Source organism: Clarias gariepinus, chromosome 5 (genome assembly GCF_024256425.1).
Source record: "Clarias gariepinus isolate MV-2021 ecotype Netherlands chromosome 5, CGAR_prim_01v2, whole genome shotgun sequence".
Classification (NCBI taxonomy): domain Eukaryota; kingdom Metazoa; phylum Chordata; class Actinopteri; order Siluriformes; family Clariidae; genus Clarias; species Clarias gariepinus.
Window position 1 is genome coordinate 19,680,980 of NC_071104.1, and position 27,979 is coordinate 19,708,958.

The 27,979-nt window shown below is 36.9% G+C and overlaps 1 protein-coding gene across 2 annotated transcripts; it reads left to right on the plus strand.

The window, feature by feature from the left end:
* The first annotated feature begins 726 nt into the window (after nt 1-726).
* On the plus strand, nt 727-27,939 carry cacnb4a (calcium channel, voltage-dependent, beta 4a subunit). Of its 2 annotated transcripts, XM_053496744.1 has the most exons (14): nt 727-919; nt 2,375-2,458; nt 19,034-19,150; nt 19,287-19,409; nt 19,509-19,636; nt 21,551-21,627; nt 21,783-21,802; nt 21,969-22,049; nt 23,500-23,558; nt 23,684-23,793; nt 24,094-24,245; nt 24,896-24,991; nt 25,106-25,291; nt 26,632-27,939. In XM_053496744.1, exons 1-14 carry the CDS (start codon nt 857-859, stop codon nt 26,860-26,862), a joined length of 1,527 nt encoding a protein of 508 aa, XP_053352719.1. In that variant the 5' UTR covers nt 727-856; the 3' UTR covers nt 26,863-27,939. The 2 variants fall into 2 exon arrangements, with proteins under 2 accessions (XP_053352719.1, XP_053352720.1); XM_053496745.1 differs by lacking the exons at nt 727-919; nt 2,375-2,458 and adding an exon at nt 9,616-9,890.
* The last annotated feature ends 40 nt before the right edge of the window (nt 27,940-27,979 follow it).

The following is a 27,979-nucleotide window of genomic DNA, read 5'->3' on the forward strand; positions in this document are numbered from 1 at the left end:
CTTCATTGAACCACATTTGGTGGCACAGTGGCTTAGTAGTTAGCGTTGTCATCTTGCACCTCCAGAGTCTGAGTTTGATTCTCGGTTAATCCAGTTTCTTCCCAACGTCTAAAGACATGTAGTTTAGGCTAATTGCTGTTCCCCTCGGTGTAGTGTGTGAACATGTGTGTGTATGTTGACTGGAGGTCCAACCAAAGTTGTAAAAAATGTGAATAAATACAACAGTCACCACTGGTCTCCATGGTCCCTAGTTGGACGAAAGAGGTTCTTAGACGGTTGATGATTAAACCACATTTGGTAGGTACTAATTCAGTGCATACCAGGAACACCCCACAAGACTTCCTGTTTTGGAGATGCTCTGACCAGAGGTTGTCTGGCTGTTACAACTCCCTGCCCATTTTTCCTGCTTCAAGCACATCAGCTTTGAAAAATGCCTGTTAAATATATCTCATCCACTGCCAGACAATCTGTTCCGACACTCCACTCCAGAGTGATAAGAACGATGAAATACATGTGTTGAGGAATAGGAGAGAAACACAAAGACGGTCTGAAATGAAATTGAATTTGCTGGGGGACAGTTGCACGTCTACCTGCGTGACCTTTAGCTGATGACGCAGGAGCCCGTTGGGCGATATAGAGGCGAGCGCGCGCGCCACTGTACACACACGCACACACCGTGTTTTACTCAGTGAAACAGGAAGCGCGCGCGCGGTAGCCGAGCTCCTCTCTCTCGTTTCTCGTTGTGTAAATAGCTGTAGGTACAGTAAGGCTGGAGGCCAGCGTGCATCTTTCTCCTCAGTATGAGTGCAGCGGCAGAGAGAGACAGCCTCCTCCGTGGAGCGACGAACTGGCCCAAATGTCCCGACACATCTACACTCGACACGGGACAAACGACGGAGCCGCTAAAGCCGTCTTTCAGGTAAAGGAGGACAGGCTGTACGGAGCGCTGCGCGGGGGTGGACCGGTTCGGTAACACTGCTTTCTGATTACAATTCTGCTATTCGAATAGGTGCTGCTTTGCGAAGCGTCTCGGGGGGTAGTCTACCTGTGTGTGTGTGTGTGTGTGTGTGTGTGTGTTGGGTCAGTTCTTTCCAGATGTGCATTCATATTGTCTCGGGGTCAGTTCTTTCCAGATGTGCATTCATATTGTCTCGGGGTCAGTTCTTTCCAGATGTGCATTCATATTGTCTCGGGGTCAGTTCTTTTTCCAGATGTGCCTTAATATTGTCTTTTGAAAAAGTTCTCTTTTAAACATATATTACTGTCGTCCATTATGAATGAATCTGCTCAATATTCTCCATAATTATGAAACTTATACCATTTACATCCCTTGTGTGTGTGTATGTGTGTGTGTGTGTGTGTGTGTGTGTGTGTGTATGTGTGTCCTTAAGCTTTACTCACATTAAGTGTTTCACAATTCATTAAACAAGCTGATTACAGCAGGAAAGACATTTTCCCCTGGATTTAAATGTTCAAGTATAGTATTACTTTTCTATTCATTTTAAAATAAATTCACCCATTCATGCATCCAAACTCAGCTGTGAATAATACTCAGCTTTTCACGAGGAAGATGCTGTCTTTTGTGCCTAATATGTCTCTGTTTCCGCTGGAAATGTGCATATTGTGTAAAATAAACTAAAGTCAGTTTGCGTAGTACAACTCTAAAGGTATTTAATATAAATATATACTGTAAATGCATGACATGGAAAAGCACAATTTAAGACCTGTTTGTTCTGAAAGTGCATCCATCAATCGAGCTTGTTGGACTATATGTTACCTATGTTTAATAATATGATTAGTATTTATTAATGTGCATGTGTGATGTGTAGGCTGAGCAGACTGCATTTTATCTCCAGCCTAAAGGAGAGTTTAGCCATATAGAGACATCATCCTGCCGTCTGTTTGCCACTGCAGCATTCAAATCCTTGGAGACGATGTGACACATTTTCCTGAGCTTTTGCATCTATTTGGCACGTTCTCATTTAACGCCCTTGATGCATCAAAACACAGCTATTTGTTTTCTTTGTATTTAAGTTTATAAAATGCATGAACGCTTTAATAGAGTTTTTAGCGGAAGACACTATGAAATGTAGCTGCAAACAGTTTAAATAATCTCCATAGAATAAATACGCTGTGTACTTTTCATATTGAAAATGCTAATGAATGTTGTGAGTAAACCTATTACAACAAAATATACAATTGAGTGACAGCACGTTTCAGCAGCTTATGGTTTTTTGCCAGGGTGTAGGGCTGTGTGTGTGTGTGTGTGTGTATATATACATGTTTGTTGGGGAAGAGAGGGAGGGATGTGTGAAGGTGCCCTTGTTATAACTAAACCAGGGAGAGTGATGAATGGCCTGTATTCCTGCTGCAGATCAACAGAGGAACCTATTCCCGCCGCAGCCGTCTTAAGCGGTCCGATGGCAGCACTACTTCCACAAGCTTTATTCTCCGCCAGGTAGGAATATTTAGCATGAGAATCCCACTGTCTACTAAACATCTACTAATTATATCATCGTACGATTTCAACATGCTTTCTGTCTGTACCATGCAGTTGGTTTGAAATGGCAGTGACAAACAAGAGTACAAACTGTTTTTTTTTTTTTATTAATTTATTTTTTTGCCTGAGTTCAGTATTTTCTGAACTTCAGTTGTTGTCTTTCTGGGTTTCCTCTATGTCCTCTGATTTTCTCCCTGCTCTTTAAAATGTGCTAGGTGGCCTGGCCATGTTAAATTGTGAATGTGTGTGCACTGACCAGGATAAAGTGGTTAATGAAGATAATCGAATGTTGTTGTTGTTATTTTTTCGTCTGCTCCCAGCAAGGGGTCGCTACAGCGGACACTTGGTCCGCACCAAGCTTGGCACAGGTTTTACACCGGATGCCCTTCCTGACGCAACCCTCCCATTTTATCCGGGCTTGGGAACGGCACTGCATCCAATGGCTGGCAATTAGGCCATGGCAGGCAAAGCACCTACCACTAAGCCACCCCTGCCCTAATGAAGATATAAGTGAATAAATTATGAAACTACCATAATAATGGCCCCCAAACAACCTGCCACCCTACCTGCCGTCCCACACGGTTAAACACAACCCCCAAACATATTACATAAATATAACCGTAACAGGTATACGTTTAATTAGGCAATACTTCTAGACTAGTAAAATAAGAAATAAATGATTGCCAATCGTGGAAACATTTGGCTGTACATCCTCTTAACGTATATTAAATTTTTTCGAGGTTAAAAAAAAACATGACATCTTTAAGCCACTGGAAGATAGTAGGATATTTAGCAGACTTCCAATGCAACAATAATAGACGTCTCGCTAATAAGGATGTGAGAATGATGAAATTATAACCGAAAAGCTTCTCTTTTACAATAATTGCACTGCACTAATATTTTAATGACGGTCTCTGTTATTGGCCAGACTTTATCAGCACACCACTGAGTAAACCTGACTATGAATCTAAGCGTAATAACTCACATAGGTGTGAAGAATAAAAGAGCAGTGAAGTAGGTCAGTAATGGGTGTGTAGGTTATTGTTTTCTCTTTCTACTGAATGTAGATGATTGCACTCAAGAAGCGTACTGCATTGCTATATTCTATTGCTATATTATAGCACTTAAGCAAAACATGTATTATAAGTTTCTTTGGACATTGAGTATATTTTTAAATAAGACAACGCAACTATGATTCCTTTATTAAGACATATTGTTGTAAATAACTTTAACAATTCCTTTATACCATTTGACAGTATTGATACAGTACATCCATAGGAATGACATTCTCACAAGCTCTTATGATTGAGTTCAAAGTTTGTTTAGTGTTAAATATGGTATGGTGTCAGTTGCATTAACACTTGTTATGGTAGTGTTTAAGCTGGAAGAGGCTGATGGAGTTTAAAATGCTCCTGAGGGAAATAACAGGCATAATGTCTGTCAGTTTGCTTAGGTACAGAAGTCTCTGAGTCCACCATCCCTCATGCATCTTTCATGCAAAGCAGGCAGCTTTTTAAAGATCTCTATGCAGCTCTTTGACAAATGCAAATGTTCTTTGTAAAGGCATTATGATATGATGAGCCTGCTATAGTAAATGCATCAGTTGCCATGGGTACAGAAAAAAGGCTACTCGGGGTAACCTTTAAATGTAAGGCTGCTGTACAGATTAATGTATAGCTATACAGCTTACCTTTTTATTTTCATGTTCTGTGGGTGATATACACCGATCAGCCATAACATTAACACGTTAACATTTATGAATTATGTAACAGTACACTGGTGACACGATCATGTACACCCCAGGCTCACCCTTGCCCATGACAAAAGACTAGTCTTTTCAGATTGATCTTACAGAGAAGCTAATGCAGCACAACCAGACAGAAAAGGTTAATGTGGGCTTTGACAGAAATACACCTAAATACGCTGTGCACCACAGCCCAATGCGCATGGGGCCCAACACTGCTGACACATCCTCTCGACTCTCCAAAGTCTCCCAATTAGATGCAACGGACAAACAAGTCGATCCAACCAAAGGATTTGCCACCCAACACACCGCCCTCAAAGGATCCACTGCCAATATCCTGGTGCCAGACACCACATAACACCTCAGAGTTCTTGTAGAGTCATTTACGAAGTCAGAGCTGCCGCGGTGGCACACAGGGACCCTACACCATATTGGTCTTAATGTTTTGTGTTGTAATGTTATGGCTTATTAGTGTACTTATTTATTCATTTGTACATATGGGTTTACTAATTGCTTTCCTCATATTTTTATTTAGCATTATACTGTAAGTTTTGGGTTAATACAGAGAACATCTGCGTGATGCATGAGTGTGACAGTATGTGTGTGAATAATAGGTCCCTTTGCACCTTGAGAACCTCCTATTTTGAGTAGCTTGCAAGTTTTATTTTAGCACTGAAGTAAAAACAGCGCATACCATCTGCAAACATTAATCATTTGACTTTGTCCATTAGGTTTTCGTTAGGGTTTCTGATTTATTTTTAATGAACCATGGTTGATACCAATTACATACTTAACTATTTTAGTATATATACAGTATATATATATTAAGTAAGTATATAAGTAATTGGCTTCTCCTGTGTGATAAATGGAGCAGTACTGTATGTTTAGTCTGTTTCTTTTTTCTGTCAACGTAAGCCCACTCATATAATTGTTACAAAAGAGTTGCAGGGCCCCATGTTGACGCAGACGAAATACCTCAGTAAAGGAATATGACTCAGGCACTCAGCTGCAGCCATGGAAACTAGTCAGATCTCCACTGCGCTGAAGTACAGTCACAACTATATAATTGACAAGGACAGGTTTTTTTAAACGGATCTTTTTTTCGTTTTGCTTTAAAAATGTAAGTATTTATTTATTTTTTGATAGACATTGTATGTGACATTTTATACACACCATTCTCACAAAACCTTTTATTAAAAAAATTTGCATTTGAAAAAAAAATGTTTTAGAGAAAAAAAAGTAGTATATTTTAATGTATATCTTATTGTGGTCCAAATCCCACATCTAAATTACTGTAAAATATTTGTATGTCAGCAGTTTAAGCCTAATTGCCTTTTATTATTGTATGATTAGTGATAGATGTTATTAACCTTTAATTTAAGCCTGTATAATAGACATAACTACTGTATATACAACTACAGCCATAACTATGAAATCACCTGCCTAATATTGTAGTGGACTCTCTGTCCATCGGACTCTCTGTGGATCTGACTTTTTTTTTTGCCAAAAGTTTTCCAGCAGAACGTTGCCCAGAGCATCACAGTGATTCCACAAAAAAGGACCAAATGGACTAGCCTTCATTCCACACACACATCAGTGACCCTTGGGTGCCCTAATATATTACACCCCCTGACAAGTGTTATTGTAACAAGATAGTCAATGTTATTTATGCCACCTTTCAGTGGTTTTAATGTTATGGCTAATCAATGTAGAAACATTTGATTAATTGACATTTTTTTCTTTATCTCTGTTCTGTTCTCTGTTAAAGCCGAAAGTCACAATTTCATTACTACCATGTGTAATACACTTTGTTAACCTAATATTATTGGTCATGAGTGACTGCGTTAAGACATTAGTTCACAAGCTGTGCACTACATGGCTGAGCTGTTTAATCTATTTTTTAGATAAATAGTGTTTCAGTTCATGAGCACACTACAGTTAACATTTCTTCAATATAATCATGATTATTTTTGGCAAACTAATAAAATGCATAATGAGTTTGATTTAACTTATACTAAGAATGCAATTTGTTACTTAAAATGCAGCTTATGGAATAATAAAATTTTTAGGATTTAATTGACAGAAATGTGATGAAATTCATGAAGCTGTGGGTCTGTAAAAAAGTTCTGTTCATTAAATTAAGTTTAATGTACAAGGTTTTAGATATTTAAATTATAATCATAACTGAGCCCTTTGATGTCTGTATGCACCATATCTTGAACGCAAGATTATATTAAATGAAAGTTGTATAAATAGATTTCCAATTAACAATGAAAGTTTTCACTGAAAGAGAACTATATAGCAAGTTTGTCTGTGTTCACTACAAGTGTGCTTACAGTATGTTCACTTTCATTTCTAAATATATTTAAGAAGTACACTAGGTGGGAAGTAACAGGTGATTTGCCATTTTATAAAAATTGTTTTAACATTACCATATTTTAATAATCCTTAACATGATTCAAATGAGTATAGTGTAGATTCTTCAAGAAAAATATGCAGGTGCAATGTCTTTACAAACAAAACTACTGTACAAACTGATTTTGCAAGACCACTGTAAAAAGAACTGAATTTTTTCTTATTGACAAGAACAGAGGCCCAACAGCTATCCAGTATGTTAAGATAAAATTTAATCCAGCAGTGTTCTGTTTTTAATGGGAAAATATTTTCTCCATAAATGCAGCTTTATAGGTAATGTGCCTTGTGCACTGTACGACTGTGGTCCTGAAGAAGCATCCAATATGCAGTTTCACTGTTGAACAGTAGAGGGCTGCTGTGTTCCACTGGCTGTTCCACCTCCAGAGAGTAATGCAGTAATTATCAGCTGAGATTCCAGTAGAGTATGTATTTGCTCATAATTATATGACACCAATAAAACCTCCATTACATGGCTAGATTAAATGATAAAAAATATTCTGACATTCAAAACTAAATATTGCTTTTTCCCCTAGACAAATAATCCTGAAGTTTATATTAATATGTTTGTATGAAAGTGAAACATTGAACATATAAAACCAAATAGTAAAGACAGCCAGGCCCATAAATGTTGGAACAAAGATAAGTTCTTTCCATTTTGCCTCTGTATATTACCACAAACAAGTGTGGCATTAACCATTTAGGAATTTTCACACACATACATGCACACAATCTTTTTTTTTTTCACATTTGGACACAAATTTTCTAATATATGGGTAATATGTCCTATATGAATATGTATACTGTACACTAGATATCTACTGTTCATACCCTTCGTCTTCAATCTTTGAACTTTTTTTTGCGTAATGCGAGTGTGAGTGACCTCATTACACAGCAAACAGTGACACATCCATAATGAGCCACCTGCTGGGCAAAATAGCAGCTGCCATGAATGAACTACATGCATTCTGTGGATTTTTGGAAATTGCCTAACCCAAGAAAGAAAAAAACCTTCATTGGAGCCAGCAGTCATAAATTGTTATAATAAAGCTCTGTCATCAACTACCTAAGTGACAGATGCATCGTACACTGGTTGTAACATTTTTTATTACCTTCACCAAGCTGTAATTGAAAAGGTTTTGTGTGCAACCTCGTCAACTTGCACCTTAAGGTCCTGGGTTCAATTTCCACGTCGGGTCTGTGTGCATGGAGTTTGCATGTTCTCCTCGAGCTTGGTGGGTTTCCTTTCAGTATTCCCGTTTCCTTTCACAGTCCAACAACTTGCAGATAAGGCTAAATGATGTTTCCAAATTTCCCATAGTGAGTGAATTGTGCGTGTGAATGTTGACCGGAGGTCCTACCATAGTTGTACAAATGGAAATAAATCCAGTGGTCACCACTGGCCTCCACGGTCACTAGCTGGATTCTAGGTTCCTACATAAATGGATGGAATGACAGACAGGAGGCTCAAAATCAAAAGTACCAGTCAGTATCTGGTGTGGCCACCAGCTGCTTGAAGTACTGCAGTGCATCTCCTCCTCATGGACTGCCTATTGCGGACAGTCTGAGCACTGATGGAGGGATTGTGTGTTCCTGGTGTGACTCGGGCAGTTGTTGTGGCCATCCTGTACCTGTCATGCAGGTGTGATATTCGGATGTACCGATCCTGTGCAGGTGTTGTTACACGTGGTCTTTCACTGCGAGGATGATCAGCTGTCCTTCCTGTCTCCCTGTAGCGCTGTCTTAGGCGTCTCACGGTGCGGACATGGCGATTTATTGCCCTAGCCACATCAGCAGTCCTCATGCCTCCCTGCAGAATGCCTAATGCACGTTCACGCAGATGAGCAGGGACCCTGGGCATCTTTCTTTGGGTGTTTTTCACAGTCAGTAGATAAGTCTCTTTAGTGTCCTGCGTTTTTAGAACTGTGACCTTAACGACCATTCCACAGGTGCATGTTAATTAATTAATTATGGTTAATTGAACATGCATGGAAAACATTGTTTAAACCCTTTACAATGAAGATCTGTAAAGTTATTTCGACTTTTACAACATTATTGTTCAAATACACAGTCCTGAAAAAAGGGACGTTTCTTTTTTTGCTGAGTATATATATGTATATGTATATATACAGGTATATGTGTGTGTGTGTGTGTGTGTGTGTGTGTGTGTTATGACAAATCTACTCACTTCTCTTAAAACCAATAAAGTATAATAAATAAGTTATTTTTGCTGCTCCCTATAAGATAGCCACGGCCAATCATTTAGTCTTGTACTGTGTACCTTTCCTTATGTCTTAAGTTACTCCTGCAGCCATACACAGTATAAGCTTTATAGATAATTGAAGGATGGATGGGTAGCTACATTGTCAAATCCTGCAGATACGGAGAGCCAAATGTGAGCGTAATTTTTAATTTAGTGCCTGAGATAGGTATTATATCATTGCCCCTAAATTATTCAGTTAAACATTCTACACAAAGCAGCACTTTTAGCAGTTGGGGTTCAAAATTAGTTAAAGCCTTCATTTTATTTTCACCGCACATATCTCTCATGAGCTACAGGTTTGAACTAATAGAAATATTGGTGGTTGGAAAAAAGGAGCTTTTTCTGCTTTTGAGAAAATGGCATATTGTGCGGTGCGTCCTTGCATCATATCTCAGCAAGACTAGGAGAGATAGAATATAAAGAAAAGGCGGGAGTGTCGAAACAAGGAAAGAAAGAGAAGGCAAAAAATAGAAAGGGTGAGAAAAAAAGAAAACATACCCCAGTGGTTTAATAGAGGATGGTTGGAGACCCTTTCCCTTCTCTATCCCTATTATTCACCACCAAGGGAAGAGAGAACACTTGGCCAATGTGACTGGAGCTGGTGCCAGCCAATCAGCAGCTAACACCCCCCTCCTCCCCCTGCATTGCCATCAGCTTGTGATTTGAGAAAAGCTCCACTCTTCTACACTGTATGTGCAAGGCTGATAAAATGTGAGGTCTCTGCTGCCTCTTGGGAGATACTCTCTGCCTTATATGAAGTGCAGGCTCAGACCCGATGCTCAGGAAAACATCTGTGTGACAGCAGCGTTTTAAAAGAAGACCAAGACCACCGACTTTTGCTTTGGTGGTCTTTCTGTTGAGACAAGGATTGCAGTCCACCCATTAACCTTTTAAACAAGAAGTACTTTTGGGAATATCAGACCTCCATGTATGACAATTTGTACCTGCATGGCTTTGAAGACTCGGAGGCGGTAAGTAAGAGGGACACACATGGATCTGTATATACAGTATCATGCTGTTTGTATATAAGCGAGTTCAATGTTCAGAGTGCTTGATGTCTTCCTATATGTACATATCAGTCAACAAATACATACACAGAAGTAGCTGATATAGAAGTAGCTTAAGCTGATAAGATATGCAGCATCCAGATACTGTATCAGATGGTAGAGAAAGACTTGTGTGTTTTGTGATTGTGTGTCAGTGACACCTGCTCATTTCCTCCATGAATTGCATTCTCTCTTCCTTGGAGCCTGTGTGTAATGAGGGACCTGGGGGAGGGCCGTGAAACAGCAGCCTGTTATTCCATGTCAGTGAACAGCCACTCACTACACAACATGTCTGTTGTGGCTTCTGCGTTAATAAGTGGATTTCTGAGACTATCACTCGTATTTTGCCACTTGTATGTTTGTAAGTAGGAAGTGCATGTAAAGAAACAATGTTTCACACATTGTGCTGATCTTTCTTATTCACTGTGAGTTTTAGAGCGTGCTACATTATGGTCCGTAATCAATTAGGCATAAAAGCATATAGTCCTTATTAATATGCCCAGAAGATAAAATCCACTTGGGATGTTTAGATAAATGACAGAGAAATCCACTAATCAAATACAAGCCATAAGATTTCAAACCTCCGTTCAGGGCTTGTGCTTACAGTTTAGATAGTGTAGGATGATTGTATTAGAGTTCTGTGATAGCAGTTACATGTACTGTAGGTATAAGGGTTAACATCAGAAAAATAGCAAACAAGAAAATGCTTTCTTTCATACAAAGCTAACCATTATCACAGTTTCACTGACTGATGACATTTACCACATGCTCACAATTTATTTACCGTACACATTTTCACTGTCTGCAGGTTTGCCTTCTTATCATTAGATAATCACACCAAAGCTAAAAGCAGCACATCCAGCCTGACTCATCTACACTACTAATAGCTCCTTGGAGGGTTGTCTGTTTTCTTATCTGTACTATATGGCCAAATGTTTGTAGACATCTGACTATCAAATCTGTATACAGCTGCTCCTCAAACCGTGGTCGTAAAGTTGGCGGTCTAGGATGACTTCATATTCACATCCAATTTACCTTTACTAAAGCAATAGGAGCTCAAATACTGTATGTTTCAGCATAACAAGGACCCCGTGCACAAAGCACAATCCATAAAAGCATGGTTTGTCAAGGCTGCTGTGGAAGATTTTTTTTGTGGAGCACTTTTGGGATGAACTGGAACGCTGACTGTGCGCAAACTTCATGATGTTCTTCTTGGCCAAGATCTCCACTTGACCTCACTGCATCACTTGTGGCTGAATGAGCATAAATCCCCAGTCACAGTATAAAAGCTACTGGAAGAGTCATCTGGGGGATAATTGTAGTTGTGCCTTTAATCCCTTCTAGCTGTACAAGTGTGTCATTTTATTTGGGTAGTTTTTGTGTCAAACAACAGGTGAACTTTGCAAATAAGAGATGTCAGATTGCGTATTCTCCAGTGTAATGTACGTATCCTTCATTTCCATTAAACCATCACAACTAAAGTGGTGCAAAGTGTGATATTAAAACAACATCCCAGTTCTGTTTACAAAATCTTAAAAGTATGTTATCATGATTAAAAAGGCAGCTATTTGGTTTCTTTCTAAAGTAACCTATCCAATGTATTGACACTGATTTAGTGGAGAAAAAAGTGCTGCCTTTACAAATAGCAGCTCGAATAATGCACTTTTCAGCCAGTCAGCCTGTATAACATTAAGACTTTTTCTGGTAAAGATGTACAGAATCTAATTAGTAAATTTATAAAGTAGGTACAATTCAGCTGCCAGCTGGAGTCTAGCCAGTCTTATCATGGCCCCACGCTCTGTTAATCACTAATTGTGCCAGCTTTTCTCTATTCTTCTGTTGTGGACTATAAATGTAAATGCAACTAAGCAGAACAATCTCTGCACTATCTATATTTCTTATAAATAATTTTTTCATGTTGGCATATCAGTGCTCCCTTATCTCTATTTTAAGAATAAGGACTAAAATAGTTGTACTTAATTATACAATTTCAGTCATACCAGTGGAGCGGATAATGCTGTATCTTCTTTTATTTCACAGACAGATACCAAGAAAGTAACTTGTTTTATTACTATAGTGTATACGGGCATTTTAGTCTCAAACAGAAGCACAACATTGGTGTCATGCCTAATGTTAAATAGCGCGAGGTTAAAAATGTAAGAAAATATAACATCACTGTTACATATTGATCTGTTTCCCTTTGGGATTCAAGGAATGGTGGGTCAAAGATCCAGACATGTTTTGGGCACTAAGTGCTTTTAGTACTGACTGTCTCACTGATATGATGGTTTGGGACAGAGTGGAGCCACACCTGACATTTGGTGAGATAAGTTGAGAGTGTGGTCTTACACTTCCAAGTCCCTTCTCTCCTAGCATGGCTTGATAATATTGTGTGTGTGCGTGTGTGCGTGTGTGTGTGGGTGTGTCTTGTCCCACATAAGTGGTTTTCAAAAGTAAGACAAAAAAGTTTTGCTACATTTTTGTGTGCTAAATGTTATTTTTTATTTTAATCTAATGCACTCTAAGCTCTAGAGTGCTCTTTAATCTGATTAATGTATAATCAGATCTATTAAAATTATGTTGCATATATCTTTAATTTTGTGGCGATCTCTTGTATTTGTATGGAAGTAAGGCCATAGGAGGGAGGCTTAGAGCAGCATGTAGTTGTCAGTGCTTTGTGTCTTACACTCACCCTGAAACACCAACAAAAACAGATACTGTTGTACAGTATCAAAAGTAGTGCCAAAAATATTGACTCACCCATCTAAATCATTAAATTCAGGTTTTAAAGTCACCTTCTTGGTTATGGGGGTATAAAATCTAGCAACTAGTCATGCAGACCGCTTCTACAAACATTTTTTTTAAATGGGTCACTCTCATGACCTCAGTGAATTCTAGCGTGGTCACCTTCTTGCAATAAGTCTAGTCATGAAATTTCTTCATTACTAAATATTCCACAGTCAACTGTTAGTGGTATTATAAAAAAGTGAATGCAATTGAAAAAAAAAACGACAGCAACTCAGCTGTAAAGAGGTAGGCCACGTAAAATCACAGAACGGGGTCAGCAGATGCTGAGACGTATAGTGAACAGAAGTCGGCAGTTGCAGAGTCAATGGCAACAGACCTCCAAACTTCATGTGGCCTTCAGATTAGCTTAAGAACGGTGCGTAGAGAGCTGAATAGAATGGGTTTCCATGGCCAAGCATCTGCATCCAAGCCTTGAATCACCAATGCAGTGGTGTAAAGCATGCCGCCACTGGACTCTAGAGCAGTGGGGACATTTTCTGTGGAATCATGCTTCTCTATTTAACAATGTGATGAATAAGTCTGGGTTTGGCGGTTGCCAGGAAAACAGTACTAGTCTGACTGTTTTGTGCCAAGTGTAAATTTTGGTTTAGGAAGATTATGATATGAGGTTGTTTTTCAGAAACATTCAGTCCCTTGGTACCAGTGAAGTGCTTCAGCACTGGGATGGTGGTCTTAAGTCCCAGATCTCCCTCTCAAGAGTTCTCTCCATGTTTTTTCCCTGATCTTCTCCCTAAAATAGTTGTGCAACCCCCACCCAACTTGTTAGGGCACTCCCACATCCTACTACACCGACCAGGGAGCGTGTATGCTAAACCATGCTTCCTCCGACACACGTGCCGCTGCCAACCGCATCTTTTTTAACTACTGCTCATGCAGCATTAGGAAGGGGCATAACACACTCCAAGGCAAGCTGGTTCTAATTCCTTTATGCTTGCATGAGCTCACAAACCATTACTGGATATGATTGATGTGGGAGTGCGAGTGCACCATCCCTTCCCTAGAGAGCATGGCCAACATGCTCTCTGTAGGTTTTAGGAGAGTGAGATGTTCAAGTAATTTGTAACTTAATGTTGGTAGGAATATAGGCACTTAATCTATTATACCCCTATTATACATCCAGGATTGATGTTCTTGCACCTGTAGCAAATTTTCCTGTGTTACCTGCAACAGGTTATAGAGGTTTGCTTTCAGGTTATCAACATGCTAAATTTTATGTTTACTCTGTGAAGTTACAGTACAATCCTCCCAATTTACTTAAATGGTATCAAAGGCTCGGCAGACACTCTACAGATTAAGGAGGGTACATGGCACTTGATCAGTCAGAATCTCTTTTGGTATTTTGACCTGGGTAGTGCCTCCTCAATACTGCATGCTGGGATGGGATAGTCATGTCTTTAAGTTATTGCATTTCATAATCTACTGCAATCAACAATGCAATGCCCTCATGCATTACATTGTGATGAATGCCAACAAAGTTAAGCCATTATACAGTTCAGTGTTTTATTCTGTCTTTGGTTCTTTCAGGTTTAAGGACTCAAAGTAGAATGGGCTTTAATTAGTTACTAAGTATCATGACATCCATAGCAGGGATTAACCAATGTCTTAAAGTAGATTTTTGAATTTTTGGAGTATACTAACTGCACTATCAATACCAATAAGAAAAATACATATAATGGCATGGAGAAGTGGGGCTGATGCTGATTACTTTTTAGCCTAGACTGTAGTTTTCTCCATCCTATCAGTGAGTCACGCCATGCGATTAAAAAATTAATTTAGGAGAGAAATGAAAAGTCGATATATAATAATCGACACAATTTCACTAAAAAAAAAAAGAAATAAAATCAAACCTATGTGATTTAATGAATTAGCTAATTTTTAAATTTCCTGAATTTATGTGGGTGACAGACCACGGTAAACACATGAAATTGTAAATCAGGTGTACTCCAGGACCAAGATTGAGAATGTGTGCAGTAAGGCATTATGGAACTGAAGCACTTACCAAATTAGAAGTCATGAATACAGCTGTGTGTGTATTTGTCATGGTGGATCGTGTAATAATTTGCGCTGTATTATGCTCATTATGTCATCAATAAGACTTTGTGATATGATGAATTGTTCAACCCTAACATTAGAGTTCATCTTTCCATCTAATATCACCACTAGTCATAACTGTGTACAGCAGCCTATTCGCATAAAACGATGGTTAATCAGTGATGAGTGTTGTTCCATTAAGATCATCCTGAGTATCATTTTCAATGCATTACTGGTAATTACAGTGCAATGATATAGTGAATTATAAGAACATATTGCAATACTGTCTTTATAAAATGCACTATCAATTATTAAACAAAAATCTTCATATATCCATACTGTACTTTTGTATGCTGATCTGATGTCCGGAAGTATGTGCATATCTAGAGTATGTAATCAAAAAAGCACTAAACATAGAATGGGTATTATTTTTACACAAAAGTGAAATAGAAGTTCAACAGATGTTTAAACCCATGTCATTTCACAAGAAATTCTGTATCATGTGCAAGGATGGCCTTAAAATTCTGCTTTACTTAAGCTTTAAAGAGCTCATTATAGGTCCTGATTGGATATGAACATGGTGTCGATGTGTAAAAGTTCAAATTTATTGAAGAAATATGTTGTCAGTGTTAGGCAGATTTCTTGTTAGCCCAGACTGTTTTGCATTATCAACCATTTCTGAACACTCTGTGCCATTAGGCTGTATGTGTAGTAGATGGTGGCCCAAGCTGGAGAAACATTCTGGCAGGCATTTGTACAGAGACTGTGCTGTCATCTGTTGGGTAAATATTGAGCCATGCACTATTCTCCATTACTTTCCAGTCCATCCCACAGTAGCGCTGAGTTGGCACCACAGTGGAAGAAACCCAGCTGCCCATTGAGTGTAGCGTTCCAAAGTAGAGAGCTCGGCTGACAGCACATTCTGCGAACACTAAGCTGATAGGCTGGCCATGCTGTTACAAGTCAGCACCCATAATAATTAACTCTACTGTCAGCCTGTACCATTGAGACTGACTGCAGCTTTTGTTTAAACAGGATTTTTCGGGATCAGTTATTTGGATTTCATGTAGGGGCTAAAAATCCACTGTCGGTTTTTGTATTTGCTGCAGAACACAAACAGAAAGAAGTAGGAAAAAGAAGTAGGAAATACAATTCTGGTATGCTTTAAGTGGTGGGTGAAGGTCATATTAAATAATTAATCAGCTTCTGGATTCTGAGAGTTATCCTTAGCTAAGTTGTGACCTTAGTATGGTAAGGTTCTATGTTCGATTTATTGTTAATCCAAATTGAAACTGATAATACTAAGGTCAGGATTTACAGAATGCGGTCAAATCACTGACCCACAAATGTTGTAATAGTGCAAGGCAGCAGAATTTGCATCTTCTAATGAAATAATTCATTATCACATTATATGTTGTGTTTCTTCTGTCTCTATGTGCAGTAATAGCTGATGTCTCTCTAGAATACACTTCTAGAATATGAATGTTAATTAATTTTTTTTAAACCTTTACCCAAACCACAAGGGGCCCCTAAAGGCTCTTTCTTTGCCAAAATATTTACTTTATTTTCTCACAAAGAAATGAAAATAGTTACTGTAATTAATTTGAAAAGAGAGACCTGTAGCTTATCTACAGGCTTATTAAGATTAGATAATAAGCTGGGGACTGTGGGAATGAGAATGAAAATGAGGTGATGACAAGAAATAATATAGTTTAATCAAGAGCTTGAGCAATGCCTGTCAGTAGACAAAACACTACATATTTATATTATTATAGTAACATATATATTTAGTTGTTTTTATTGTTCACCTGACCTTTCTGGGCTTGGTTGGGCATGATTTTCTTGTGATATCCTCTTTAATATGATGCAGATTTTAACTTTGCTGGATTTTTATTACGAGTTGAATTTTAGTAAATAAGTTTAATTATGCTAAGTTAGCATGATAATAAATGACATTTATTACTCTGGGATATACGGTATATTTACCCTTAAAACAGGTAGAATGATAAGACAAATTATTTTTGTTTGTGTTACATCATGAAGACATTTGGGTTTAAGATTAAAAGAAGAATCTGAGATGGTAGATTAGAATTTTATAATTTGTTTTATTTTTTAATTCCTGGACATTTACATCTAGAAGAAGTGGCACTTATTAATTCAAGTCACTTATTAAAATTTTTTAATATATTTAAATATAATATAATTATTTATTATCAATAATTTTAATATATTATCAATATATAGCTTTTATATAAATATAGTTTTAATAACCAAAATATGTTATCAATATATAGCTTTTATATAAATATAGCTATAATAAATAAATATATTAATAATATATAGCTTTTCTATAAATATAAGTATATATCAATTTATAGCTTTTAATGTGTGGAACTTTTGGTTTGAGCCCTTGATTTCACCAGTGAAGACTACATTTGTTGTTAAGAAGGATAAACAACACAATAGTGATCAAATAGTTATGTATATGGTTATGTCTATTTATTTTAATTTATGTTAATATTAACTGTTCCTGTATGTTTTCTCTCCTAAAAATTGGGTGGTCCGCCACATAAGGTGCCAATTAAATTAATCTATTATATGATATTCATTATTTGATCTTAGGTGTCTTAAGTATTCAGAAAAAAAAGGAATTGGCTTTGCTCTTCTAGTACTTCCAGATGGATATGTATATGTTATTATTATAATGGTGTTACAGTGATCAACTGTATAGAACCTGTATAGAGTCTATCGAGACTCTAATTGAAGCTTAAAGAACACTGCTGTTATATAATATTCTGTAAATAAATTCCTAGCATATGTTGCCCCTAGAGTTTTGAGCTGTGTCCTAAACCTCCCAATAAAAAAATCACTATCACATCATTTTCTGAAGATACTGCAATCATTAAACAAATCATTGGAAGTGACCAGATAGCCTTTAGGATGGAGAATCAGTAGCATGATGCCAGATCAACAAGTTATTGCATGAACAAGCAAAAAGGAAACATGGCCTGTTATATGTCATTCTTAAAAAAAAAAAAAAACGTACACAATCAAATGTTGTTCTTACATCTTGCTTTAAAACTGATCTGTTTCTGTAGCACATGGTCAAGACAGTCCACACAATCTCAGGGCCAGTCTTTCCAGTATCATTGTGACATATCTCACACCATGGTCTTCAAGAGGGCCAACAGAATCAAGAACCAAACTTACCACCAACACACTTGGCAAACTCTGAAGGAGTGTGAAATCAAGGACCACCAGTTATAGTAGAGTGATAACCCCAGGCAAACAATATTGTAAACATTTCCTGTTGAACTCCCTCAGTATGCTTCATCCTGCTGACACAAACAACTGCATAGTGATGTCCTGGCCTCTATAGCTAATGATGTCATCCATATGTACTACCTTCTACCCATAATCATGTTGGTGACAATACAATACAAGTTTCCCGAGCTATAAAATAAAAACACCAAAAATACCAGAACACTGTTTATAGTTAAGTTTTTATGGTTACCTTTAGTATAGTCTTTTCTTTTTTGTTGAATTCTTCTTAATGGTCTACTTACTCAAGTGCCTCCAGTATGGGGTCACATCAGTATTTTATGTCTGTTAGATGTTTGATTATAGTAAGTTTTTGTGTCTGTCCACAGACAAGTATTTATAAGTATTAAAATTTAAAACATAATTTGTTGCATCTATTCATTCTTTACAAAAAAGCTTGGGAGGAGGAAATACGTGTTTATTACAGACCAGACTGGGAGGCTCAATCAGCCTTCAAGGAGTTTGTCGGCTTTGATTAGAGCATCAAAGCCTTGAGCTGTTGTTTCCTTTAGTGCCTTTCCCCTAATGAGTAAAGAGACATATATTTAGCAAGGCAGAAGATCTCATATACAGTTCAGACAAAGCTGCTTATTCTGTCTTTTCATATGCCAGAATTCAAATGCACACATTCAAATGCACATCAATGACAAAAAGATAACTTGGTAAAGCTAAAGTAGATTTCAAATGAATTATTCAATAAAGAGCTTATATGAATGCAATTGAATTAAATGCAGCAGACATCTAATTAGTTTTAAATTTTAAAAACAGAATTCACTTACAAACTAATTAACATTTTCTGTAGTTCTGTTAATTGAAAGAAAACACTTTTGCATTGGCTATACCTCTAAAAAGTGCTACAGAATTATAGGACTTGTAAGGTGACTATAGTTGTGTTATCATATTTACAGGGTTCAGCTGATTCCTACACGAGCAGGCCGTCTGACTCAGATGTGTCTCTGGATGAAGAGCAGGGTGGCCGCCATGAGAGAGAGCAACAGGCCATGGTGCAGCTGGACAGGGCTAAGGTCGCACAATAAATATATCCACTACATCAGTGTTGAGTCATTTTGGCCTACACATAATTGTATCTGAAATAGATTTCCATTCACATTCATACCTTTCAAAACAAAACATAATTGAGAGGGGTTGTGTGTATTATAGGCCAAAGCAGTGGCCTTTGCCGTGAAGACGAATGTCAGTTACTGTGGTGCTCTGGATGAAGATGTTCCTGTTGCTGGAACTGCCATTTCCTTTGACACTAAAGACTTTCTTCACATTAAGGAGGTAAAGCTAAAATGATAGAAGGATATAAAGGTACCATATAATGCTAATGATTTTACCGTAACCATCTTTTACCAACCATTCTCTGCATGTGTTCCACAGAAGTACAACAATGATTGGTGGATTGGGCGATTGGTAAAGGAAGGGTGTGACATTGGTTTTATCCCCAGCCCTTTAAAACTGGAGAATATCCGTCTTCAGCAGGAGCAGAAGAGGGGACGCTTTCATGGGTAAGACTTTATTCTAAGGTGCCTTTGCTGGGAGGAGTGTGCAATTAATTTAGTTTTATTTATGTTTGAGTAAATTCAACTTAGCAAATGACCAGTAGGATCGTGTCTATATATTTTGGTGATGATGGTTGTGTATGTTTGATGTTCAAAAAAGCATATTTTTTTGTGGTAAGAAGTTACATCAGGTTCATTAGGTGCTGGCCTGGTCACTGTTGTTTATTCATTTTATACCACTAAACCCTTATAGTTCAGGAACATTACATCTGTAGTAATATTTTTAAACATATACGAGTAACTGTACATGTAAAAAAAATTTTTTTTAACATTATTGAACAATAAGGAACATCAAAATGGATGCTGATTGTTATGACGCATGAAATGCGTAATTGGATCCTGGCTTACACGGTTTTCTGTCAACATCTGTGATACGCTGTGCTCTGAGTCATACATTAGTCATACTTCACCTCTTCAAATAGGAATATGTTCATCTTGATTTAACTTAATAAAAGCAGGAATACCACACTGGGTTAAATGTGGCCTTTTAAAATCTCCTCTTCCCCAAAGAAATTCATTTATTTAAACAATTTGGATGTGTTTGGTTCAAGCAGCTATGTCCAGAATTTAATTTTACTCTGGTTTTGATAATAATTGTTAGGTAGCTTTGGAGAACCTTAAACAATTACTTAATTAAAAAAAAAAAGTTAAATGTTCTCAAGTCAAGGACAAAATGTCCAAATGTTATTTCACATAACGGTTGGCTCCATAAGTATTTCAGAATCAGAAAACTTTATTGATCCCGCAGGAAATTGCTTATGTGATGACTGCCATAACACACAAAGACACAGAGACACAAAAACAATATTAAATAAAAGTAAATAAAATAGAATAAATCTAAATAAAATAAATATCTGAATAAAATCTGTAAAAAGAAAACAACCACAATACAATATACTTATTGTTATAATTGGACTGTGACAAAAATGGTATGCATTGGATCATAAGCCTTTCCTTCTATTGATTGTAGACTTGCTTGAGACAATGATACACCTAAATCCCCAGAATGTTCCTTCTTGGAGAAAGTACAGTACACATTTTTGGACTGCATATATATAGAGTTCCCATTAAACAGCTACCACATGCAAAGTCAACTTTTGGAATGAACTCCAGACCTTTTATCTCCTTCATTTTAATTACATTTACTTAATTTCAAGCATATTTCAATAGAATCTTAATTTTAAATAAATTATAGAGGCAGAATTATTTAAAAAAACTGGCCTAGACCAGTGTTACTGCTGCCATCTGTAAATTATTGTGAATATATTGTAACGTGTTTTATTTCTTTTGTATCACAGGAATTTGTCAGGATATATATATATATGCTTACACATAATGCTGTGAAACAAGTAATATATTGATTAATGCATGAGGAACGATCTGAGAAACAAGCTTTCATTATCACTTACGTTATAACAGCTATAAATACCTAACTGGTGATCAACATCTCATGAAGAAAACAGCAGCTTGGTGTGTTACAGAAAACAGGAAAGTCCTCAATTCTAAAGGAGCAGCTTGAATATTGCCAAGTTCTGAGACACCTTTCCTAAAAGATAAACAAATGTCACTTAAGAAACAACCTCGTCATATCCAAATTTATACATGTTTTATGTAGAGCATGCAGTGTATGCAGAGTATGTTACTATAGAAATTACTCTGTATTATAACAATAATAATTACCACAGTATATGGCATCAGGCAGAATGCTTACTGTTAGAGCTGTGAAGCTTCTAAACAATCAGAATTGAGAACTAAAGCTTTTAAAATAATTCATAACAAAAAATAATAATTATGATATTATAAAAATGTCCCTTTTTTTCTTGTAATTTAAAATCACAAGCTTTATATGGCATTTTGCAGGAAGTCCAGCGGAAATTCCTCGTCCAGCCTTGGAGAGATGGTGTCTGGCACCTTCAAAACTAATCCTCCATCTGCAGGTAAGAGGAGTGCATGCTGGTATTCAAGCATTTGTTCTATATACAATCGAAATGTTAACAGCAGACATAACACTGATAGTTGATAGTAAACAGTGGTAGTTGTAATGGTTTTGTTTTTTAAATTTTACAATTCTTAACATTTCCCCTTTTAACAGGTAAACAGAAGCCAAAAATGGTAAGTAATTATTTATTATAATTTCAGTTAGAAAAATAAAAAATGCTTATTTATTTATTTGCTCTGTAGCCTGTCCTTGGTTGTCGATGCCGTTCACACCTATTAATAAGGTGCAGTATATTATGCAGTATATATTTGTAATATAGTGTCATGTGTAATGTTGTAGGCTGAGCATATTCCTCCATATGATGTTGTTCCTTCCATGAGGCCAGTGGTTCTGGTTGGTCCTTCACTAAAGGGATATGAGGTAGGGACCATTTTGAGAATTGCTTATTTATATGTATATTTACATGTGCTAAAGAGATCCCAGAAGAAGCAGACTGTCTCTCTTCAAGCACAGAGGGAGATGTAACCTGGGTCCTCACTGAATACCCATCATCTTCTCCACATTGGGTTGCCAAGGCAACAACCTTCTGGGTACAGCGTGCCATAGTCTCAAAAGTGGAGCATGTTTTGAAATTATATGCAGAGAAAATCAGTCCCTAATATCACTATGACAGCAATATATTTGCCTTAGTTAGCCCTTCATATCATCAGAAAAGGTTGAGAGTGAAACAGAAAAAGCATAGTGCAAAATCAATAATAAGTAACAGGGAAGAGAAAAGTGAAATGCCTTTCTTGAAAAATGTGTTCTCACACTCTGTAAGATTTGTTTTTATTCTGACCATTTATTTGTTGTAATTAAAAAATATTTTTTGTTAATAATCTTTTATTTTTTACACGAATAGACATGTGTTCAAAAGGTGTTTTGTCCCTAGGTTTTAAAAGATTCTATGTATTAAAAGGGTAGAAATTATTTCATGAGCTTAGTAAGACGAATGATGTGTCATGAAAAACATAAACCTTTGCATTAACTGGGCTATCATCATCACATTTAAGAAGAAGTAAAATTATTTATTAAATATTTATCGTATTCAAATAGCATAGTGGCTTACGGTATAATGATAGATGATAGATTACAGGATTAGCCCTGTATGACTAATTTATTTTTTACCTTAGGGAAGTGAAAATAAACTTGTCAGTGGCCTGACAAGTATGTACAGTGCACTATAAATAATCATATTTGATAAGGTCCGTCTGATTTCTTGAAAAGATATGCTACATGGATATGTAATTGTTAATTGCCTATCTGCTGTGATAAAGATAAAGACCACAATAAAATGACATTTAACCAAATATTATCGATGGACCATCTCAGTACAGCAATGGCACTGACTAATTATTAATTAGCTACCAGGCAGTGTAAATGTAGACCTGAAGCCTGTTGGATGAGGATCGAACAAGATTTACATTTATATATTAGGCAGAAAAATAAAAATATTTGCTAAGTAAGTTGTATTTTATTTTTACTTTTATTTTATAACCTTCTATATTAAATGCTTGTATGAGACTCCGAAGAGTAAACATAGCTTTTGCAAAAGCGTGACATTTAATGAATGTTTTGGTTTTCAGTTATGGACTCATGGGCAAGATAAAGAAAACGAAGCTTCATATTAAAGACTATATTCTTTGAATGTTGGGCTTACATTTAATCTGTTTCGGCTTTCTCTTATCCGACTTTGTAATTCTATACTGTGACTAATCAATGACTATTGACTTTCCTTTTATTGTCTTCCTCTCCTTCCCTGTGTCTATCTCTGTCTCTCTCTTTCATCTCTTCTTATTGGATTCCGACTTTCCCATGGGTTTGTGTTCAGGTGACAGATATGATGCAAAAAGCCCTTTTTGACTTCCTGAAGCACAGGTTTGATGGCAGGTGAGAAGGCTTTTACTTTCCCGTCTAGGCTATTTTGGGCGAGGCCATGTTTGATGTCTGTGTTGGAGCGAGACACATTTTCCAGCCATTCTTTTCACAGTATGACTTTGTGTTGTGAAATACAGGATATCTATTACAAGAGTGACAGCAGACATCTCATTAGCAAAGAGATCTGTGCTGAACAACCCAAGCAAGAGAGCCATTATTGAAAGATCCAACACTCGGTCAAATTTAGGTATGTTTTAGTTTCCGTGCTTTGCTTGTTATTCTTGATGTAGTTTTAAGCAGCTATCATACATTTTTAATTTAACACTTTAATAGATGCATATTTTACTTGACACTTCTTAACCCTTCTAAGGTGCTGTGCCTAACACAAACTACATGTTACCATGCTTTTACATTGTTAACGCTAGTGTTACTACGAAATAATTCACCTCCCAAATACAAGTTACAAAGAAGGTATGGGTAATAAATTTGTGGCATGATCTTTAATTGAAAGCCTTTTTTTCCTTCTTCTTTTTTTTCTTTACACTAGCGGAAGTCCAGAGTGAGATTGAGAGAATCTTTGAGCTGGCTAGATCTCTTCAGCTAGTTGTTCTGGATGCTGACACAATCAACCACCCAGCCCAGCTCATTAAGACCTCATTAGCACCCATTATTGTGCATGTCAAGGTGTCTTCTCCCAAGGTAAGAAAATTTTTAAGTTCCTTTCTAGCCAGATTAAGTCTTTAAATCTTTAAAAAATAATAAAGATCATCCTGTTATTTTAGTATAGCAGTTGATGTGTTGCTGCCCTCTTCTGGTTGATGCAGTCTGTTCAGGTGTGCATTGCCACGTAACACTGTTTTTTCTCCTCTTGTGATGAGCATACAGTATCTTGTGGCGGTCGTTTCTATAGTAATAGTGGTTTTTACTGTGCCAGGTCGCTAGCTCGATGCCTAACCCTCCTCCATTTTCATCGAGGCTTTGAGACTGGCAGTGGCAAAGTGATTTTTTTTTTTGTAGACATAGGGTTAAGGGCCTTGCCAAAGGTCCCAACTGTGAAAGCCCAATGGTGACAGGTTTCAAACCCCAGACCCTACCGCCAACAATTTAGAGCCTCAACCACCTGAGCCTGGTGAAAAGTAGCTAGCTATATACCAGTATGCTCAATAGTATGATTCGGTTTATAGCTTAGTTGATTCTATTTTTTTTATATTGGTTGATATTAGTATTACTAAATTAATTAATAAATAAAAATCTTTATTGTTTTTGTTTCAGCCTCCCTTAATGCTCTGGCTAAACCAGTCTTGTAATACATTACAATCCTTTTTATTCAGTTTCCTCTGTGCTTACAGGTCTTACAGAGGTTGATCAAATCACGTGGGAAATCACAAAGCAAGCACCTCAATGTACAGTTGGTGGCTGCAGACAAATTGGCTCAGTGTCCTCCAGTCAGTATCAACACACAAAGCAGAACACAAGGGTCATGTTTTTTTCTGCATCCCTCTTAAACATTCATGTCTATTGTCCATGGTTGTAACTCAGAATATGTTTCCCCCAAACAGGAAATGTTTGACATTATTTTGGACGAAAACCAGCTAGAGGATGCATGTGAACACCTTGCCGAGTACCTGGAGGCCTACTGGCGGGCAACACACACGTCGCTAAGTACGCCACTTAACCCTCTACTGGGACGCAATCTGGGCTCCACTGCTCTCACATCCTACCCCACAGCCATCTCTACTCTGCAGGTCAGCCAATAGGGGGAAAAGGTCTATTAAAAACATAAGAAGGGCTTTTGATCATGGTAATGATGAAACACATAGAGTTGAGGAGAAGATTACAGTTTCATCCTGCCTGTTAGCATAAAGTGAGATTCTTGAACTGGTGTTAAAACAAATCACTGTTTGCTTTTCTATCTCATTAGTATAGTGCCAGAAAACGTGAGTTGCAATCACAGTATAAGTGCAGATTTAGATTTTAATTAAACAAACCATAAACACAAGAAACAGGAAACAGCACTGTGAACAGAACTAAATAAAATAGAGTAGGAACAGAACAGAAAGATACAAAAAGATGCAAAACAAAGAACTGTGAAAAAAGTCCAGAGCTTAAACCCCACTTAATGAAACAGAAAACAGAACAGAGAAATAATAAACACCCATGTAAAAATGTCAAAAAGTTCCAGAGTGAGAAGCAAGAACTGAGGATTAATATGTAATGGCACGAACAATATTTTTGACTCAAAATATAATAAGTCTCACAGGTTAATTTTGTGTTGTAGCTGAAATGTAGCAAATGTTCAAATTTACTGATAAACAACTTATTCTCCATCATACATTTCTTTCTTATCTAAATATTTTAAAAATAGGTTTTATTTTTTTCAAAGCCACTTAATATAAAATTATATATATATATATATGTATATAAACTTGCACCGGCCATATTACAGCAACTGGACATGATACAGTAATAAATCTGGCATTAAAATAGAACTTGTTGAACCAGGAATATGATAAAATATGCATAATTCTAATCACCCAAAATTGGGCCTGATGTGTTGGGTCACATATGCTCTCAAGAATTTGTCTACATGTCAAATCTAATTGATTACTCCTACATTAGAAAGTACATGTTCAGTTCAATTGCACATTGCATAGATAAATAACAATATTTATTTCTAACGTTATCCATAGTTAACTATATTAGCTTTCTGCAGTGCTGAAGGCTTCCTAATGTTCCAGATTGTTTACACAATGAAGACTATAAGAATAGTCTATAAGAATATAAGACAGAGACCAATTCTGTGTAATACACTTACTCTTTATTATTTTTAGTGGACATACTGTATGTGCAGCATCTGAATATAAAAGGTTCTTTTTTCATTTGCAAATAACAAAAAAAAGAGACAAAATAATAGCATGAAGGCAAAGAAAATACAGATAAATATTATAATGCTACGGTCATGATTTGATACTGTTGCAAACAGTTTTAAGTAAGTGATGGTTAAATTGATGTTAGAAAAAAACAACAGAATTTAAGTAGCAAATGGCATGGGTCAAATAGGAAGCATTTACACTTTTCTCCACAGAGCCAAAGAAACAGGAACAGGAATCATTCCAGCGAGCATTCTCCAATTGAGAGGCGCAGTCTGATGACTTCAGCTGAAAACTACCACAACACAGAGCGTCAGCAGAAGAGCAGAGAGCAGTGGCCGCTGGTGGAAGAAGACTATACTGACCCATACCAGGACACATACAAACCACACCGCAGCCGTGGCTCTCCAGGTGGATACAGCAACGACTCGCACCACAGAACCTGATTTGCTTAGTATCCAGACAGATATCAGATTATTCCTTTTCTGAAGTATAGTTCCTTGCATTCTCCCTTGCACTGGTTACAACCAGTGGGTAAAGATTGTGGCACACTTGCTTTAATTATATTTGTAAAGTGTTTGTCAGAAAAATTTGAGGTACAGGCATCGTGTCAAGACCCTATTGCACATATTTAGAGCGCACAATTCCAGATCAATCTCGGTGTATGACATTTGTTTATATGGTGGGCTCAGGAACAGGACATACAGTACAGAGGACATAAAAATTCTACATGCCACTGCAGGGTTTTGTGATGTAACACAGTCCACCCAGATGAAACAAATTTTACCACCTTAAATTTGATATAGCAAACAACAGTATCTAAGAGGAAAATAAGTGCTTTCGGCATTTAACCTATCACATATAAACTCATTCTAAAAAGTAATTATCACACACCAGTGATCAATTAAGTCTTTTAGATTTACCACAAAATAAAGATTACCTGTCTCTGTACGATTTCTTAATAAATTGGTTTCATCCAAATGTTGTAGCCACAGTCTGAAGAGAGCTTGCAAAAAAATGAACAAAATCATATAGTTCAAAGGTTTTAGTCTAGAGAGGAGTACAAGTATTTTTTTAAAAGGACAATGGAATGCTATGAATCCCATCATCAACAATTGGAGGAAATAGGGCACAAAAGTGACATTAAGAACACAATGTTGCACCAAAACTAAAGACAGGACAAGAAAACTTTAAACTTTAAAAGGGGCACACCATTTAAAGGAATGTATTACAAGTACTTATCACTCCCTTAATGTACCAAAACCGTAGAGGGAAGCTCTTTCTCACTAAAATTGAAGATAATTTAAATTAAAGTCAGTTTTATTTATACTGTATACCACTTCTAACAGTGGTCATTGTCGCAAAGCAGCTTTACAGAATAAAAAACTTATGTAACCCATGTGGCAAAGTGTGTTAGGTTGTGATCAGACCAAACCACAACTGTTTTGACAAAATTCTCAAAGATAAAAGATATCTTTACCACAAAAACAAGACAGCAAAGAAAAGTCATGTGGGCAGCAGCACCAGGCTGTGAATATTTATTTTTGACAGGTCTCTGTGATG

Excerpts from the sequence above, each read along its gene's own strand:
- cacnb4a (XM_053496744.1), top strand. The coding sequence starts at position 857 with ATGTCCCGACACATCTACACTCGACACGGGACAAACGACGGAGCCGCT. Across the intron at positions 19,410-19,508 it reads ACTTTCTTCACATTAAGGAG|AAGTACAACAATGATTGGTG; the intron begins GTAAAGCTAAAA and ends TGTGTTCCACAG. Across the intron at positions 21,803-21,968 it reads GTAAACAGAAGCCAAAAATG|GCTGAGCATATTCCTCCATA; the intron begins GTAAGTAATTAT and ends GTAATGTTGTAG.